Below are 17,850 nucleotides of genomic sequence, written 5' to 3' on the forward strand. Positions count from 1 at the left end.
AACCTGAGATCTGTTACCCAAAGCCTAATCACTGTGATGCCCGAGGGGATACGAAGAGAGATACCCTTATTATAAATTGCGGTAAATACCTTCTATTTTTGTTAAGCCCCAGTAGGACAGGCTGTGCCTTGGTTCCCTGTGCAAGTCAGGTCTGCCCCTTTGCAAACCTTGCCTGCACAGTCCCAGCACTGACATCTTCCACTCCCTCCCTCTTGCCTGCTCCCTCTCTCTCAGATGATGCAGCGTGCCAGCAAGTCCCTCAATGGTGTCATATCTGTCCTTTTTATTCATTGCAGGGTTTATTTTTAGCCTGAAACAACTGCTTCCTAAAAATGGAGTTCCTAATGACACGGGAGCTGGACACAGCTATGTAAGGTATCCAGGGCTTGGCCAGACAGCTTCTCCTGTCTGTCTCTTTGTTGTGAGCCCAGGACAGCGAAGGCGGCTGCTCCCCACCAGCCTTGCATTTGCACTGATCACTAGGAAGACAGCAGAAAGAGAAACTCGGTTCGAACTTCACCTGGACCCTTTCGTCTCCCCCTCTTCTCAAATTAAGAAGGAGGGGGACGCTTACCTGCCCTCCGCTGCACACCAAGGGCTTCCCCATGAAGGCGACTTGCTGGATCCTGGCAGGTTTTTACCTGCTTTTCTGCTGCAAGGCAGAAGAGGGACTGAACTTCCCCACTTACGATGGGAAAGACCGAGTGATTGACCTCAACGAGAAGAACTACAAGCAGGCCCTGAAGAAGTATGACATGCTCTGCCTGCTCTTCCATGAGCCTGTGAGCTCGGACAAAGTCTCCCAGAAGCAGTTCCAGATGACAGAGATGGTCCTGGAGGTAAGCGCCACTGCATGTCCCAGCTGGGGTCAGTACCACAGCCTTGTCTGGAGCTGTGGAGAGGAGCTACGGGGTGGGACAAAGGGTCATGTGCATGGGGGGGTTGAGCATCCAAAAGTTTGCGTTTGTTAACTTGGATTTAAGTTGGCTCCTGAGTTCTGCAAAGCCCAGGGAAAAGCTCTTTGGTGCTCTTCTGAGTTGTTTGCCGGGAAAGAGTCTCTCTGGATCATGCGTCGGAAATGCAGGGAAAAGCAAGCAACCTTGCAAACCTCAGCAACGTGAACTCAGCTCAGCTGAACTTTCCCAAATCTCAGCACAGACCCGAGTCTGTAGCCTGAATTTTTTAGATCCTTTCTCATCCTGTGCAAGCCAGTATCCCCTTTGTACTCTGGATTTGGTCCCATTTTCTTTGTCACTAGGAGCAATCAGCCAAGAAGCCTTACCAAACCGTGCTGCAAACAAGTGTCCTAGCTCCCTCTCTCAAAAGCTCCCTGTTGGTGCAGCATTAAATCCCTTTCGGTTTTTCTGACACTTGGTTGCCTGCTTGGAATCAGTTTGTAGTCATTTGTTGATGCAACCATTCACTATGTGCTGGAAAAAAGAGTGTTGTTAATTCTTTGGTGAAAGAATGATTAATCACTCCTCAGTAAAATAAATCATGGTAAAAATTACAAAGTAGATTCATAGTATTATTTCTTGCAGAAAATCTAGGGAATCATATGGCGGCAAGCCTAGATTGTTAGGTGCTCATTTCCTACCAGGGGCTTACAAATACTCCCTCTTAACTAAAAGACACATTTGGAAAGAAAGTGAGAATTGCAGAAGAAACACATAAGCTATATTTATCAGGTCCAGAGAGAAAATGCATCTCACCCCTAGGAGTATAGCAAACGTGAATTAGGAAATATGTTTGCTGAGGGCTAGGATCTGACAAAGTCCATTGTCAAGTTCAAAGTTTATTGACGTCCTTGGCAAGGCTGACAAGAAGGAAGATAAAAAACTAAACAGATTTTACTCACCTGTCAGGAAACAGTTGCTTCAGGTGAGCAATCAAATAACATTTGTCAAAGAAAAGAAAAAATAACACTGGTGCTCCAGCTGAAATGTTTATGGTTGGCAGTATAATTGCATTGTTATTTAACAGGATAGCTATTTCGTGCCTGATAGATGGCAAGCAGTTACTAGATATGTATTTATAGAAACCTGACAGAGGCAGGTATCTGCTGTGTCCTATCAGTTTTAGCCCCCATGACACCTATACCCGTTAACAATCAGCCATATCAAGGGTGCGATGGCTACAACACAATGTGGCTTAAAGCTTTATTTTGCAGGCTTTGATTCAGCAGTGAGTCCTTTAGCTTAGGGCTCGGGTGATCTGGTTTCCAGTTGCCTCTCTGCCATGAACTTCTTCTGTGACCTTGGGCAAGAGATTGAGGATTAGATCTGCACAGGCTTTAGAGAATCGTAGCGCTTCAGCCCACCAAGGCTCAGCCACCAGCCAAGCGTGCCACGCAGCAGCCGGCACTTGTGGCTTTGACCTCAAAATTTCCCAAGCACTTGCAATGCTGGTTCAGTGCACCTTTCACACTCCCCGTGTCCCATCCCCCGCCCCGGACTGGGAGCTGCAGCAGCAGCAATCTGACAGCCCAAGCGCAAGAGCAATCTGCAGACTGAGCACTCCTTTGCCTCTGTCGCCCAGGGGAATCAGACAGGGACGGAGGCTCGGAAGGCAACAGAGAAGATAGGATGTGTCCTATCCTGCATAGGACACAGCCCAGCAAGGTGTTAGTGCTCCCAATTTCTGTACTAACTCAAGCAAGTGGGCAAGCCAGGTTGTAATCTGCTCCATCTCGTGACAGCATACACCTCCCTCACCTCCAACCAGAACGTGTTGTGCCATGGAGGTCACTCTCAATCTCCCCTGCCAGAGCTCATCCAGCTGTGGGACCCCACCACGTATTCACCAGGACAGGGAGAAGGAAAGAAATGGCTGCAGTGGCTCCATGGCTGAGGTGGGGGCCACTCACCTGGGAGATGAACTGCCTGGGATCAGACCCCCGGAGGCAGCCAGCAGCTGAACCCAGTTCTCCCATAATTTGAGCAAGTACTCGGCATGGTGAGCTGCTGGGTGGGCACAGGGGCAGCGATAGGGCCTCTCCTCCCAGCCAAACCTGGGAAAAGTTCACTCAGGAAGGCTTTATGTATCTAATTTCAGTAGAGGTTCAGGGCTCTGAGCACTGAAGGTCCTTTACGCCTGAAATGAGATATCCAAGAGGCAAAACCACTCCAGCCCTCGCTATTCCCTGCTGGACAGAACGAGAGGTTCCTGGCGCAGGGTGCTGCCTGTGGTAAGATGCTCCTTTCTGGAGCAGTTCCTCGTTTTCCGTCTTACTGTGCTGATGATTCACCTGCTGATTCACAGTGAGATGTGGTGCTTCCACAGCCTGGAAAACATCATGTCCTTAGCTCCCCTTCCACAGAATGGCACTGGTCTCCATCATTTAGGAATAATAGGGAACCTTCGTCTAAAACACAGGCAGGTGTAGAGCTGAGCAAAGATCTGAGCTGGGTGGTTAAGGGTTGTTACCTCCTATTGCCTGATGAATGGGTGTGTGTGCACATGGGAGGGAATAGGCTTAATGGCTGTTAAGTCCAGAAACCCCCCGAAGAGTCCACCCTTTCAGTTCCTCCCGCACGCACCTTATGAGAAGGGTAGAATTCCAAAGACCTGAAGAAATATCAGACACCAGGAAAAGAACAGGAGAGATCCAGAATGGTTTCCTTGAAGTATGTAGCTCAAGGTCAGCAACAAGCTCTGACTGGGGCTTCTCCCACGCGAGGAGCACATGAGGCTCTCTCTTAACTGGGTCCTTTGGTGTCTTACAGGGGTTGGGCTCACCTGACAACACTGCCTTCTTTCAGGGCACTTCAGTCTCTTCCCTTCCAAGTCCCTGCTCTTCATGAAACTTGCAATAGCTTTGTTATGCTTGAGATCCCTGCCTCCAGAAAAAAATTGGCTGAAAAGGGCCAATAGCTAGAAAAACTGTTAAGGGAGGCAGCTGACAGCCAGACCTGGGTGGGGGGGAGAGAAGAGAATCACAAGGGTCTCATCCTTAGGAAATCAAGCTGAAAACCTGGCACACGTGGGTAAAATTAAGCACATATTTGAGGACTTCCCCAAACCGTAACTCTAAACAGCAGGGTAAGAAGAAAGTGATCTGGTAGGAAAAATGTCCTTCCCAGGACAGAAGCCCAGCGTGCAGGACTGGCTGACGCTGTGAAAAGCTCAGGGTGCAGACCAGGTATCACCAGAGAAGGGATGTCACCGTTGAGCTGACAAATTACAGTGGGACAGCACATGGGGTCTTCAGCTCCCAGGAGTACGGGGAACCGTTACCAGATTCCTACAGAGCCCAGGGTCCCTTTCCGGGTTAGAAAAGGAATGAAGGTGATGACGATCGTGACGGAGCCCTGACAGCTCCTGCCACCTACACTGCTGGGTGCTGCCTGGTGAGGGCAGGGGCCGGGGACAAGGGGGTCCCTCTGGGAGCAAAAGCAACTTCTTCGGACCATCTTTTGTGCATGACAACAGCTCCAAGAGTGGCAGTGCCAGCCCGTCAGGTCAGGGTGGGAAGGCTGGGGGCTGTTGGGTTAGGCTGTCAGGAAACTAGTCAAAGCAGAGCTCAGGGATGCCGCTGCCTACTGCCTTCTGGCTAGGGTGGAAAAGGGTTGGGGAAGGGTTGTTAGAAGACAACCCGTGGCAGAGAGAGCATGAGCACAGGCTGTTTCACAGCTCAGGTTAAAGGGCTCTTCTCCTCTGCATGCCTTTCTTCAATGACTCCACTTGGCACCAGTGACTACTGAAAAGCACCAGCAGCTCGACTGGGGCAACGCAGAGGCTGAACCAGGCAGCCTGGCACGGGCAGTAGCTACTCCTGCTCTGTGGCAATATTTGCAAGAGCCCTGCATGCCCCATGAGCTGAGCACAGTGAAGAAAAAAATGCAACAGCCAGGCACAAGGTTTGACAATAATTATTTACTAGGTAAGTAAGAAAAAAAGCTACTTGTCCTAAAAGGTCTCGGTTGTAACAAGGAAAGGCAAAATAAGGAAAAGACCAAACCAGCAAAGCTGAGAAACATTTGTTCTGCTTTTCTTCTTTGTAATTCCCCTACCCTATTTTGTCCTGTCTTGTACCACCACTTCTCAGACCTTCTCCTCGCTCCCTCTGATCTCTGAATCTCCTAAATACTGGAGTAGTTTCACCTGCCAGTGGGCCAGCTCCTGTCTCTAGGAATCATGTAGCAAGAATAACGAGCAGCGGGGTTAGGGGCTTTTCTTTTGCACTTGAGAAGCTCCCCCCAGCAACCGAGGTTGTCTCACTACCATAGCAGGCTGCCTGCAATGCACTGTTACCCTCTCCTCTGCTGAAACTCGCTCAGTCCTGGCTCCCCTGTCATTCTTCCCTCGTCATCTGTGTGCATGTCTAATAATAAATATCCTTAAAAAAGAGGTTTGTCAATCCCAGATATTGTAGGCTTTTCAATGCAACAGTGGCCCTGGGCTGAAAATTCATTAATAACTGCCCTAGCACGTACCAGTCTGATTAGAGGTAAGAGAAGAGGGATGTGGTGCTCCCCTTTCCAGATGAGGTTGAGCATCATCCAGGCCTCTAACGATAAATGGCAGAACAAAGTGAAACTCCTCTCGTATTTGGCCCATTCTGTAACACAAGGGAAAATTCCTCCTACGAACCAGAAAGTATAAATCCATGAGATTACATTGCATGAGATGCTCCCAGTGCCCAGACACAGCCAGCAGCTACCTGCGGTATGAGAGGGAAAGTCAGATTTTGAATCCAGTAAAAAGCGAGGGTTAAACTGTGCATAAAGCCTACCTCCCAGTTCGCTGGAGAGCAAGGATTTATTTTCAAGTGTTGAAACAACTGCAGCTTCCAGCTCAGGATGGAAAAACTGGTGCAAGATCAGCTGGTTTTGGGGTAGTTCCACCCACAGGGTCTTGAAATCTCTTGAGCGCAGATGTTCCCATGGGATTTCAGAGCCATGTAACATACAGCAGAAAGTCCTTCGCTGCTTCAGATGCAACACAGAAAAAAGGTTTACAAGTTCAGGTCTGTGTAGTTTATCCAAGAAATTCATAGGAGCCAGGAGACAAGATTCTAGTTTATCCCCATCTGTAGGTAGAGTATAAACATAAATACAAACATACACCCAAGCCCTTTCTTTAAGCACCCGTCTCTGTTTGTTTCACAGACCCACATTTCAGTCTATTTCTTTGAAAAAGGGCATGTTGATGAGACAGTGCCTCAACATAATTTTGTGGGCTGGGTAGGCACCTTATACAAGACATGTTCACTGAGTGTCACAGAAACTGTCAGGTCTCTGGGACCCTACGGAACAAGTCCTCGGGTGGGAGATGAGGCACACTTCTGGACAGGTATGTGCGGGAGCCTACAGTGCCAGCGCCTTGTCCGTACCTCTAATAAAAGAGGTGTTCTGGTTCCCAAGGCTACTAAAGCAGTGGCTTCCACTACAGCTAAGTTAATGCAAGAATAAGGAAGGAAGGGACGGAAAAGGAAGAAGTGTGTGCGGATTACTTTGCCCTTCGAGACCATGTAAGTAGGTTTCAATTCACCAACAGCCAGCAGAGCATGGATTTTTAGCAGCAGCACCTAGGAGCAATTCACTCACTGAGAAGCCAGTCACAAAAACCAGTTACAGAGAGCTCCCCGTTTCACAGATGGGCGCACTGACGTCCAGGAACAAGTATGTGGTTTGGTCTTTCTGTAGAACAGTGGCAGAAACAATTTCCAAGGCTGCTTTACCTGTTATTGCCCAGTTTCTTTCTTTGAAGTCCCTCCATCAGTTCCCAGCAGTGAGTCTGCTCAGATGAGCAGCACCTCGTGTAGGACCCCACTTCCCATGCCATACCACTCTTCGAAAGGCATCTTTCTCAGCTGCTGAAGTATGAGTGGGGAGAGGTGTGCTGACCACAGTTCTCGGAGCACAGACTGGCTGTAATCCCAGGATCTAAAGACAACCTAGCTGGTTTCATCCAGAGACCCAATTTTTATGCAAATGTCAGCTGGAGACATGGCAGAGCCCCACGAGCTTGGGTTGGCTTGCTGACTCAGTGCAAGGCCAAGTCTGCTTGGGTTTTGCTGGCTTCCTTGGCTACGAAGCAGGGAGCTGAGGAGATCTTCTCACTGTCCAGCTGTTGTAGACAACCTCTGTAGGTGCCACACGAGACCTTAAGCTGCATGGAATCTCCTTCCTTTCTGTGTCACTCCTCCTTTCAGAAATGCAACTGAGGAGAAACATCGAACAGCCCGTCCTCTTAGCTCTCAGCCATCCTGCCACACTGGCCAGCTCCCCAAAAAAGTGCCAGTGAGGGTTCCCAGTGCCATACTGCTGGGATGGCTCCCAGTGGACAGGGTCTCACTCTTGTATAACGAGGTCCCTTTGCCCCATCCTGAGCGGGGGCGGGGGGGGGGGGGGGGGGGGGGGGGCAGCTTCAAAGGACTAGCTTGAGCGCACACTTGCCTACTCACTGGGCATGGGTGGTGTTTTTAGTTATCATTTCATGTTCTTCGCCCCAGACCTTGACATTTCTCATGATCCTGCCTGTGGGCTGGGGCAGCTGTTGCTCTGCAAGGCAGACGGGGTATGGTGGGCCACGCCATGCTTGCCCACCGTGACCTTCTTCCAGAGCTTGGTCTGCCAGTGCCCTTCAACTAAAACCAATCAAAATCCACGATTGCCCTTCCTTTATGCCTGAGCTTCGTTTGCGGGGAGAATGGAAAGGGTATACGATAATTCTCTTTAAACACCCAAGAGAGAGAAGAGCTATTTAAGCGCAAAGCCTAAGGACAAATGGGCTATGAATAAACCAAGTCTGGAAACTAGGAAGCCCCTAGTCACCAGAGGAGGAAGATGTCAAGGGGAGAATGGTCCAGTGAGTTTTAAACGGACGTTGACTAGTTTATGAGGGAGATTGAATGACACGGTCCCAGGTTTGATGACCAAAGATGTCCTCTGTCCCTGAATTACAGGCACACAGGCAAGGAACCCATGGCCTAGGAAAGAAGTGACTTGGCAAGGTCCAAGTTGTCTTTTTTTTTTCCTCCTTTGCACATTGGGATTTACCTACATACATGAGACAAAACCTTGCCCGAGGAAATAGAGCGAGCAGCGGCAGCGCGGAACTCGGTTCCCAGGGGTGGCTGTGGAGCGGGACGGCGGCTCCTGCCCTCCCCAGCTCTCCTTCCTCGGCACTGCTGATGGGGCTCATTCCTGCCCGCTCTCTGGCACAGCTTTGGCCAAGGCCAGCTGCCATACATGATATGTTCTTTTTCTGGGAACCCTGTCCGGCCCTGGCAGGAGACACCGCTGTCAGCTAGCAGACCTCCGACACCTCGAACCCTGCTCAAAGCAGGCTGTGTATTTTTAAAGCTTTCCTTAGTTCTTATTTCTCTCTGCTCGTTCCTTGGGTAAAAGACCTTTCTTGCCTCAAGGACCCCTCCATTCCCACAGAGCCCCCCCTCGGTGATTCTTCCCACGGACTGAGAGTGGGAGCTCCCGGCTCTTGCCTGCAGCATCCTGGACCCTCCGGGGTTTCAGAAGCGCTGGCTCACACCCACTCGGGCAGGAACTCCAGAAATCTGGCTTGTTCCTGGGAGCTGGAGGCGTAGGAATGACATGGGCTGCGGAGGTGAACGGGCTGAGTATCAAGCGTGCTCCCCTCCTCCAGGAACCTCCTGAAAGGAGCCAGTTGTGCCCTGCACGTGCTTCATGGCAGCATCCACCCTTCAGTTTCAAAGCAGCTTCTCTGGGGCCAGAAAGGCCACAAGGCAGAGGCAACCTCACTGCTGCCGAGGACAGCCCCCACCTTGCACCTCCAGTCTCTGCTCTGTCAAAGGGGAGCTTAGCGGGGTGGCCCCTGGCCACCGTCCCAGACCCCACAGCCTGGCTCGGCGCATGCAGGCACACACGCATGCCCCGGGTGGTCCTCGGCGTGCAAGCTGCCTGGCCGAGTCGGCAAAACATCTATGATGCGGTGCCAGGGAGGACTGGCCGGGAGCAGTGGCAGGTGGCCCCAGCACCCATGGGTGCTCGGTGGCACGGGCATCGGCCCCGGTTAGCTCCACGGCTGGGGGGGCTGCACTTTGGCTTACAGCTCGCTAAAATTAGGGATGCCCGGTCGGTGCAGATAAAAATACATCCCTAAGTATGTGAAACCTTTAGGGAGGCAGCCAAAGAGCACATTGTACGTCTAACCGGGCTGAGCGAGTGTGCAGCAATTAAAGTCCCAGGGAGGCGTTCTTGGAGTCCTACCTGTGAAAGCCACCTCTGCAGGAGTGACCTTTGGTTGTTCCCTATTTGGGGACTTGCCTTTTAGTCTGAGGAGCAGTGACCCCCTGGGAAAGCAGATTCAGCAATAAACAGCCTCGCCGGGCAGCTCAGGTGGTGGAAAAGGGCAGGAAGGTGGGATCAACATGGGACTAACGTGGTTTCTCAAGTGGTAGCTGCTCACCAAGCTTCTGCCCCTTCTCCTTGACTACCACGATGCTTCAGGACCCCTAATTCACCAGGCTGAATTATGCAAGAATCCAAAAAGTTACTAGTGGGGTATGCAAGGGGATGCTAGAGGAGACAGCACAGCATTTGGAAGGAGAGGTGACCCCCTCTACTCTCCAACAAACTGCCCACCAGCTTGCACAACAGAGAAGCCAACTGTAGCGTAGAAGGCATGAGTCCTGCGTAAAGATTCAGATCTTTTGGGGAAAGACCCTAGGTTTTTGCCATCCCCTCCTGCTGTTTCTGAAAATAAAGCCCTAACATTTTGGGATAGAAAATCATCATCATTACATCAACCAGGTTCTGACCATCAACATAAACTGCAGCTTTAAAGAGAATAGGAGTAAAACAGCAGAGAAACATAGATTGCTTGAGGGACGTTCCCTCATCACCTCCTGTTGCTCTCCTCCTTGCATTGCTTGAGTTTTGTTCTTCCACCGCTACTAGCTGGGGAAACAGAAAGCTCCCTACACTTAAGTTTACTCATGGTGGCTCTCATGGAGACCCAAACATCCCCAGAACACTGCCTCCCGGCCTGAGCCACTGGGGAAGATGAGCCTTTACTGACTGTGGGAGCTCCAGGCAGCTGCTAGAGAAGTGGGAAGAAAATCCAGGCCAGAAAGCCATAATGTCACTCCACAATGACAACTGACCATGCTGAGACACCCACCCCTCCCATCCCCATTTGTAACCCTTTCTGCTGGATGGTGTCTGCCATTTAGCAGCAAAACTCACACCAAACGCAAGGTTTGGCACAATCAGCATTGTCCATGGCTGGAACAGGAGCATGGTCAGGCAGCTGGTGATGCTTCTGTTGCTCTATAATCTAGAATTTCAGAATGACCCTGTAGGACTTAAATCACCCGAAAGCTTCCCAGCATCACACCTAGTTCAGATAACTACAGTAGGTGTGGAGGTGAGACATTCTGGCCAGGAGCTGTTTCTTTCCACCCCCATTATTCAGATTGCCTGTAACTGCTGACACCACCCGAGAGGAGGTGATGCTGCTTACTTGGTGGTACTCAAGCTTCACTTTGGGCTGGCACCTCTCACATCCCAGAGGGCCAAGCAATCCCTCGTGCTTACCCAAATTCCAGTATAGCTATTACCCGAGGGACGTGGGAGAAAGGAGTGTTCCCAAACCCACACCTCCTTTTCCCAAGGCTGCACAGGACACAGCTTGTGATCCTGTGGCTGGAGAGTGTGCATGGCAAAGGCTTCGGGCACATGAGGAAGTCTGCAACACGTGCATGGGATATGAGCTTACAGGCTACTGGGATCTTCGCTCACACTCTCAGCCAGCTCTGCCTGCCCAAAGCTCCTGCTGTACCTCAGGGACTGCATGACCAGTTAAGTCCCGTTCTTCCAGGGCAGTTTCTCCCCTCCATCTCCACATGCAGCTGTTGAAGCTCAATTACTTGCTATAGAGGCTGACACAAAGGCAAGGGATCTGGCTGGCCAAGGCTTCAAGCGATATGAATTTAAAGGAAGGAGGAGGAGGGGGAGGAGGAGGGGTTGTGTTCTTACATTACAGTAGCTTCTCTCCCAAGGTCCTGAGCCAAGAGGATTGTCAAGATTAGAAACATTATCTGCATTCAAATCCCACTAGCTTTATGGAATCAGAAAATACTGTAAGGGGATATATAAATGCTGGATACTGTAATGAGCAGGGGGCAACTAGCCAAGCTGCTCTGCCTCTGGCATACTCTGTATTTTGCTGCCTTATGCGTTCAAATACAGGTGTGGGAATACGTCCTCACCTAAGCAGTGGTCAGATTCAGCTGCTGCAGTGGAAAGGAGAGACAGCAAGGGCAGGAGCAATGTCCAGCCCCTGCCTAGCTTGCATTTGAGAAAGCCACCATTGGTACTGACACGCTGCAAAGGTCTTCTGCCTCCAGGTGCTGCCACGGTGGAAAGAGCTCCCAAGATCTCACATTGCATAAAGATTTCCCCGGTGCAAGACCCATGTGCTCTGTGGATGGGCACAGGTTGTACCACTCAGCTTATTATCCCATTAGCATGAAGGTCCCGGTGAAGGAGGCAGGCTTCCCGCTGCACTCCCAGCTCCAGCCCCAGGCACACGCGCACATGCACCCTCCTGTATACACGTACCATTGCACATCTCGTCTTGAGATGAACCTTTGCAGAGGCACATCTCCAAACACTTGCAGCCACAGTACATACCCCTCCCAAGAGAGTCTTGCCAGATACAGCCACACAAGCCCTGCCACACCAACGGGCACACCTCCAGCCATTACTGTGACCTTTTTTGCCTTCCAAGCCCTAACGAGGTGCACACTCCCACAGTCTCACAAGAGGCTTTCATTCCATCACCCACGTTTTCTTGACACTTTTACCCTTTCCCAGCAAGATCCCATGCTCACAGCTAAACGGCTGCACCCACACCCTTCCGACGTGCTACCTTCTGCATGCTGACATACGTTCCTGCTGATCAGTGCCTCCTCTCTTGCAAACTCGCCCGCTCACACCCAACCACTTGTCTGTGGCAGGTGTTGCAGCTTTTCTGCACATTTCCGAGCTGCTTCAAACACCCCCAAGAAACCCTAACCATCTCCCGTGGGCTTGAACTGCCTGGGCTTTGCCTGGCACGTGGCTAACAGGTATGGGCTGGACTGGACGTGCCTGAAGAGCCTTCTTCCCTTTGGCCTTTCTGTGTTTTACCTCCGGTCACCGTGCAGCCAGAACCTCAGGTGTTGACTCTGAGGAATGGTCTACACAGCTACCAACAAGCGGGGACACGCTGACAAAGTCCCCAAAAGCTGACGATCCTACAGGCTCCATCCTTTTGTCCAGGAAAAGCAGATCCCCATGACGGGGAGCAGAAAGCAGCTTCTCACCACCACCTGCTTGCGGATGGCTGGGGAGCTCACAAGGGGTGTCCATCCCTCCCCATGTTACTGGGTACCAGCTGCTCTCAGGTGCTCTGACATGGACAGCCATGGCCTGAGCCAGGAGATGGGATGCCAGACCAGTCTGACCAGTGCTTGGATGCCTTATCAAGGGATGTGCACAGGCCAGTGCTCTGCCCTGTCCAGGCAGTATCCATTGTAAGCACAAGCCCTGAACACACAGCCTCACCTTTTTTTCAAGTCACTGGCAGAAAGCAAGGAAAGAACAGTGAGATCACCCGTTTCCCGCATAACATGAGCACCCCTTTTGCCTCAGATGGTGGTATTTCCCCATAAAGACAGCAGAGCTGGTAGCCACAGTGGGATCAAGGCTGCAGTGATGCTGTGGTGGTTGGTGGAGAATAATATGTCCTTCTGGAGGACTTTGGGACTGGCCTGGGGATGTGTATTTGGTGGAAGAGAGAAGACAACCACGTTCTCCATTGCTCCCCTTTGCCTAAGCACCCTGATTGCCAGGGTTCCCACCATCATCCCCCAGGTTTTCAGGGAAGGGCTGGGCATGGGGAGCTGGCTAGCCCCATGACACCTTGGCGGACAGGCAAGGGGGCTACCCCACTGCTTTTGCTCCCCTATGCTTTCAATTATCCCTCGCTTTCACCACGGCCGGGCACAGGCAGAAGCTATTTATAACAGGGAAGCCAAGGGGCTGCACAACTGTGGTTGCAGCGCTGCTGGGTGACATTCAAACTGGCTTTGAGGCTGGAAGGGGATGGCCAAATGGGTCCTGGGGGAGCATGTTCCTCATAAATCAGCCCGCCATCTCTCTGGATATGGCTTTTCTTCTGCCCTCCGCCAGCCTCCCACTGCTGAGCACAGGCAGCTGTGCCCTAATAGGGACATTCCTGTCCCGGAGGCCCCTGACCCCCCACCCCCATCATCCCCCCACATCCGGCAGGGTTGGGAAGGGGAGACAGCAAGAAGACTGTCAGCATCGGAGGCATTCATGGAGCAGGAAGGGAGAGGGAGCAGGACGGGGTTCTTACAGCTGCTTGGTGGTCTCAGAGCATCATTGCTGGCTTGGATGATCTCTGGCATGCTTGTGGTGGGGATAAGTCAATCAATCATCTGGTGAGTAAGTGGGCTCATTTCCCAGGGTCACTGCGTTCTCTACGGAGCCCATCTGGAATTCACAGGGTCTTACCCGGCCGCTCCCACCATGGGGCACTTGCAGAGCGTCTCTTCTTTCCTCAGATATCTATTTTCACAAAACAGGCAGGAACCCGATATCTTCAAGAGGCCCCTTCGTCAAAAATGGTGTGAATGGGGGGCAGTGGTTTTGCAAAGCTGCAAGGAGGCAAACGTGAGCGTGGCTGGTATTAAACTCGTTTCTTTAGGAAAAAGAGGGGACTGGGAACTCGAGGGGTGACTGAAGCCTGGACAGGAGACGTGACTTAGAGCATTTCATAGGGGAAGGGACTGCTTTTGCACAGCCACAGGTCCCTCTGCTTTATTTTGCTGGAAGCCTGCTTTGGCCACCCCGTCACATGTATGAAGGAAATGTGGTGCTGCAGTGCCCTGCATCCCATCCAGTTTTCAGCCACTGCTGCCTGGCACCAAGCACTTCCAGAGCTAAAATGTCCATAGTGTCCACATGTCACACTCTCCCTCAGGAGGCCACTGAGACACAACTGAGGAGACAGTTTTTGCTTTGTGTGGGTGGTACAGGTCTTTCTCCCAGCCATGCCCTCTGCTTTGGTGTCCTCAGTGTGGTTGGGAGGCCTCTCCCGACGCCCGAATGACAAACAGCAGTTAACAGCATGTGGTATCACCAGCAAACTCGGTGCTGTGACACAGTGGGAAGGAACTCAACCCTTGTAGCCTCCAGGCAGTGTTATCTCAGCAAGGAGGCAGCATATGATGCATCGCACCCGTTGATGCTGTCCGAAAGCAGAGTATGGGTTGCTTGTGTCTGTTGTGCCATGCTAGCAGGGCACGATGCCCTTTAGATATCCTGTGGTGTTAGTGCTGCTAATGTTGGGCTCTCTGGTTCCTCCCACAGCTGGCAGCTCAGGTCCTGGAGCCCAGGAGCATTGGCTTTGGGATGGTGGACTCCAAGAAGGATGCCAAACTTGCCAAAAAGCTAGGTGAGTCCCATGTCTGATATCTCTGGAATAGCTTGGAGAGAGAATGGGAATGATGCCCAGCAGCCCGCCCTGTAGAGGACAGCCAAATCATTGTCACCAGGATGGGGAGGGTGACTCCGTTGACCACCTGCCCTCCCCAACATGGGCAACATCAAGCTGGGGGGTCAAGGATGAAAGCGATGAGCCGAGACCCTTACAGCAAAAAGCTTCCTGGCTGGGAGTGCCAAACCAAAACCAAGTGGAGAAGAAAGCCAATTCATGCCATGGCGATGACAGGGTGGAAGGTCACAGCTCGCTGAGCAGGAACTGTAAATAGGTGCCATGGAGTAACTCCGTGCTCTTCCTACGCAGAGACAGGTCTGACACAGCACCTCAGAACCAAAACCTACAGGGAAATCACACAGGCTCCCAGATGTCACCAGCCACATGGCAGGGTGATCCCCGGCCACTAACAGAGGAGCCACAGCCTTGCAGTGCTTTGGGAGCCAGGTGCCAACCCTTTGCTCCCCGGAGCAGAAGAGGAAACCTGCTGTAAAGGTGAACGACTGCCGCACTGCCCACCCCCGTACAGAGCTGCCATCCAGGGGCTGGCAGTCCCTTCATATTTTAGCCCCCAGAGCAATATGGGAATACATAAATACATTACACAAATATACCACTAGCCTGAAGGTCAGAGGCTAAGCATACCAGACTGTACACCGATTGTGGTTTTCTTTCCTAGACTAGAGGCTGTGTATGCTGGTGGAAGCTAAACTAAAGCTGAGAGATTCTGCCTCTCCAAGACGGAGCAAACTACCCCGTGGTGCCCTGCCACTGAGATGCTTTGGCATCCAGCCCTCAGTCCAGCCATCCACCATGCAAACCTGCCAGCCTGCCATCTGCAGCACCTCTGCCATAGGTTTCTAACCCTTTTGCCAAGGCTAGCTAAGCCCCCGAGAGTTTGAAGCTCACTTTGGCTTTCAGGTCACTGTTTATGTCCACATAGTTCAGCCTTCTCTGGGCAGTGAGCGCAACTCACATCGAAATCCATTTCCATCTAGTGACAGGCCGTTAAAATTTGGGATGTCAGTTAGAGCCCAGTATTACTTACTGCAAGATAGAGAGCCAAGCTAAAAAAAGTTCCTGGTACAGAATTTTTCCAGCTGAGGCCAACCTGTGACCTGAATTAAAAGTTCAGCGTTTGGGAAGGGAAGAATCTAGCACAAGTTCTGGCTGGGGTCTGTCCCTCGTGCCATAAAACATCAGGCAGGAGATTGCACAGGGTGTTTCTAACTGGACCAACACAGCGAATTGGCAATTGCGTTTTCCCAGGAGGTGTTGCTAGAACAACAAGTAAGATACTCCGTAGTAAAAATGCTTTTAGTGACTTGTTGACCACATTATGTTTCCTGTCTCCTTCTTTCAGGCTTGGTTGAAGAGGGAAGTCTCTATGTCTTTAAGGAGGAGCGGCTGATTGAATTTGATGGGGAACTGGCCACAGACGTCTTGGTGGAATTCCTCTTGGATGTAAGCACAGATAAGCTCAGAGCTAGATAAAGCCTCTTAGAGAAGACTGCAAATAATTTGCTGAAAACCACAGGTTTATCTTTATTTGAAATTCCATCCCTGTTTGCTACACACTGGTAGAGATGACATTTGCCAGCTTCCCAGATACTTGCCTGACCATGAGTTCCCAGGAAAGCTGGCACCTTCATATGCCACCAACCACTTATATCTGAAAGATGTTCTGCTTTCTTTCCTGTTTATGAAGGATTTGATTGGAAGCAAATAACAGTGCCACATAACTGACTGCTGGTCACCCAATCTTACTCGGCAAGCTGGCCTGCAAATGCTTAGCCATTTGCAAAATCTCATTATTTTTTTTTTTTTAAAAGGAAGAGTTATTTTTTAAAAAATAAAAATCTAAGAGGTAGCATTCTCAAGAGCAACTAGAAAGACCTCAATTTGTTGAAAAAAGTATATGCTGCAGTTTGCCTCTTCCTAGACACGATCGCAAAAACAACGTAGTGTACTACTGCCTTTTCAGTAAACTTTCTGAATTGCACGGCCAGAGTTAGAGAAGATTAAGGTCCCAGGATTTAGTGCTTTTGGGTCATTTTGTGCCCAGGCACAACTACCAACTCACTGTTGTGCCGAAATGCAAAAGAGATGCTGACTCCTTCATCAATATGTTGCACTTCTCGTTCTTTATGTTTTATTCCTAGGAGAGGCAACCGCCCAAAAACATGGTCTGTGCTTTCTAGTGGAAACATTTTGCAGCAGCTTGGCTCTCCTTTGATATCAGGCTCCCTTTATGAGCAGCCGCGCAATAATGCAGATAAGGGAGGTCAGCGGAGCTGGCAGGGTTTGTTTCCCAGGGTGGCACCTTGCCTAAATGTTCACCCACGGTGCAGGAGCGCTGTGGGGAGAGGCATGGCCAGGGAAGAGAATCGGCTCCCTAGGACCTTAGCTCTCCTATGGCAACGTCTGTGCTGCGTGCATCAGACCAAACAGATGCAAGTGGCTTCAGCAATAGAAAGGGGCATCTGCCCCACCAGAAGTGGCACAGACAGGGCTTTGCTGTGACGCCAGCAGCGGTGGGCTCCCTGGTTCCCATGGCTCAGGCCACTGTGGAGCAGGGAGCTGCACCGGCTGCTGCGGACACAGCAGAGGCACAGCCTCACGCCGCAGCGCCACTCGCAAGGAGAGCGGCGTAAGGCTCTTTGTGAGGTTTCGCTTGCTGTGCTTTGTGGTGTGCCACTGAAAATTCGTGCTCTGTGAACAAAGGTAGAGAACAAAGATTTCTGTTTGTGTGTTTTCCACTCAAGAGGGAAAATACCCAGCAAAGCAGGGAAATAAAAACAAACACAACTGTGGTTCCCTGGCAGCCTGATCTCAAAAGAAAACAAACCCAGAGGTTCCCTACTCCTCTGTGAGCTCTACAGTGGCCTCTCCGCATTTTTTGTCCTAGCAAAGCCACACCTGATTTACACCAGTATTGCCGCGCAAAATAATCAGACCGAATCTTTTCACCAGCAGTGACTAGTTAAGAAAACAGAAACAAAGTCTGAATCAATGACAGGCTGAAGCAGCAGGTAGGTCTTCCTCGTCAACACTGTGAGGTGTCTGGGGCCAAAGCATAGGCTGAACCTGTTCTGCATAGGAGGATCAGCCAGGCAAATGCACATCCAGACTTTCTGCGGCTCCCAAATGCTGTTTGGCCACCCTCTAGCATGCTGAGTTTAATATTTTCCAAGAGCAAGTCCTTTGCAATGATCTCTTCCAGCAAATGACACTTGAAAACAAATATATCCGTCATTCACAGAAGCTCATATTCCCCATTCCAGCCCCTTTCAACTGCTCTCCCTTCTTCTCAGCCTCGCTAAAACCAGCTGCATTGCTGCCCTGCTCTCTCTCGTCACA

The 17,850-nt window shown here is 51.0% G+C and overlaps 1 protein-coding gene across 1 annotated transcript in view; it reads left to right on the forward strand.

Annotated features, from left to right (window-relative positions):
• Nucleotides 1-425: 425 nt before the first annotated feature.
• Nucleotides 426-17,850, forward strand: part of CASQ2 (calsequestrin 2) — a 43,345-nt gene continuing 25,920 nt past the window's right edge. The window contains exons 1-3 of the mRNA XM_080392540.1: nt 426-839; nt 14,364-14,448; nt 15,854-15,954. Of these exons, the coding sequence (XP_080248666.1) occupies nt 606-839; nt 14,364-14,448; nt 15,854-15,954 (420 nt within the window). The 5' untranslated portion in view covers nt 426-605. The remainder of the gene's footprint in view (nt 840-14,363; nt 14,449-15,853; nt 15,955-17,850) is intronic.

The sequence above is a fragment of the Falco punctatus genome, assembly GCF_963210335.1.
Source record: "Falco punctatus genome assembly, chromosome: 6".
NCBI lineage: Eukaryota > Metazoa > Chordata > Aves > Falconiformes > Falconidae > Falco > Falco punctatus.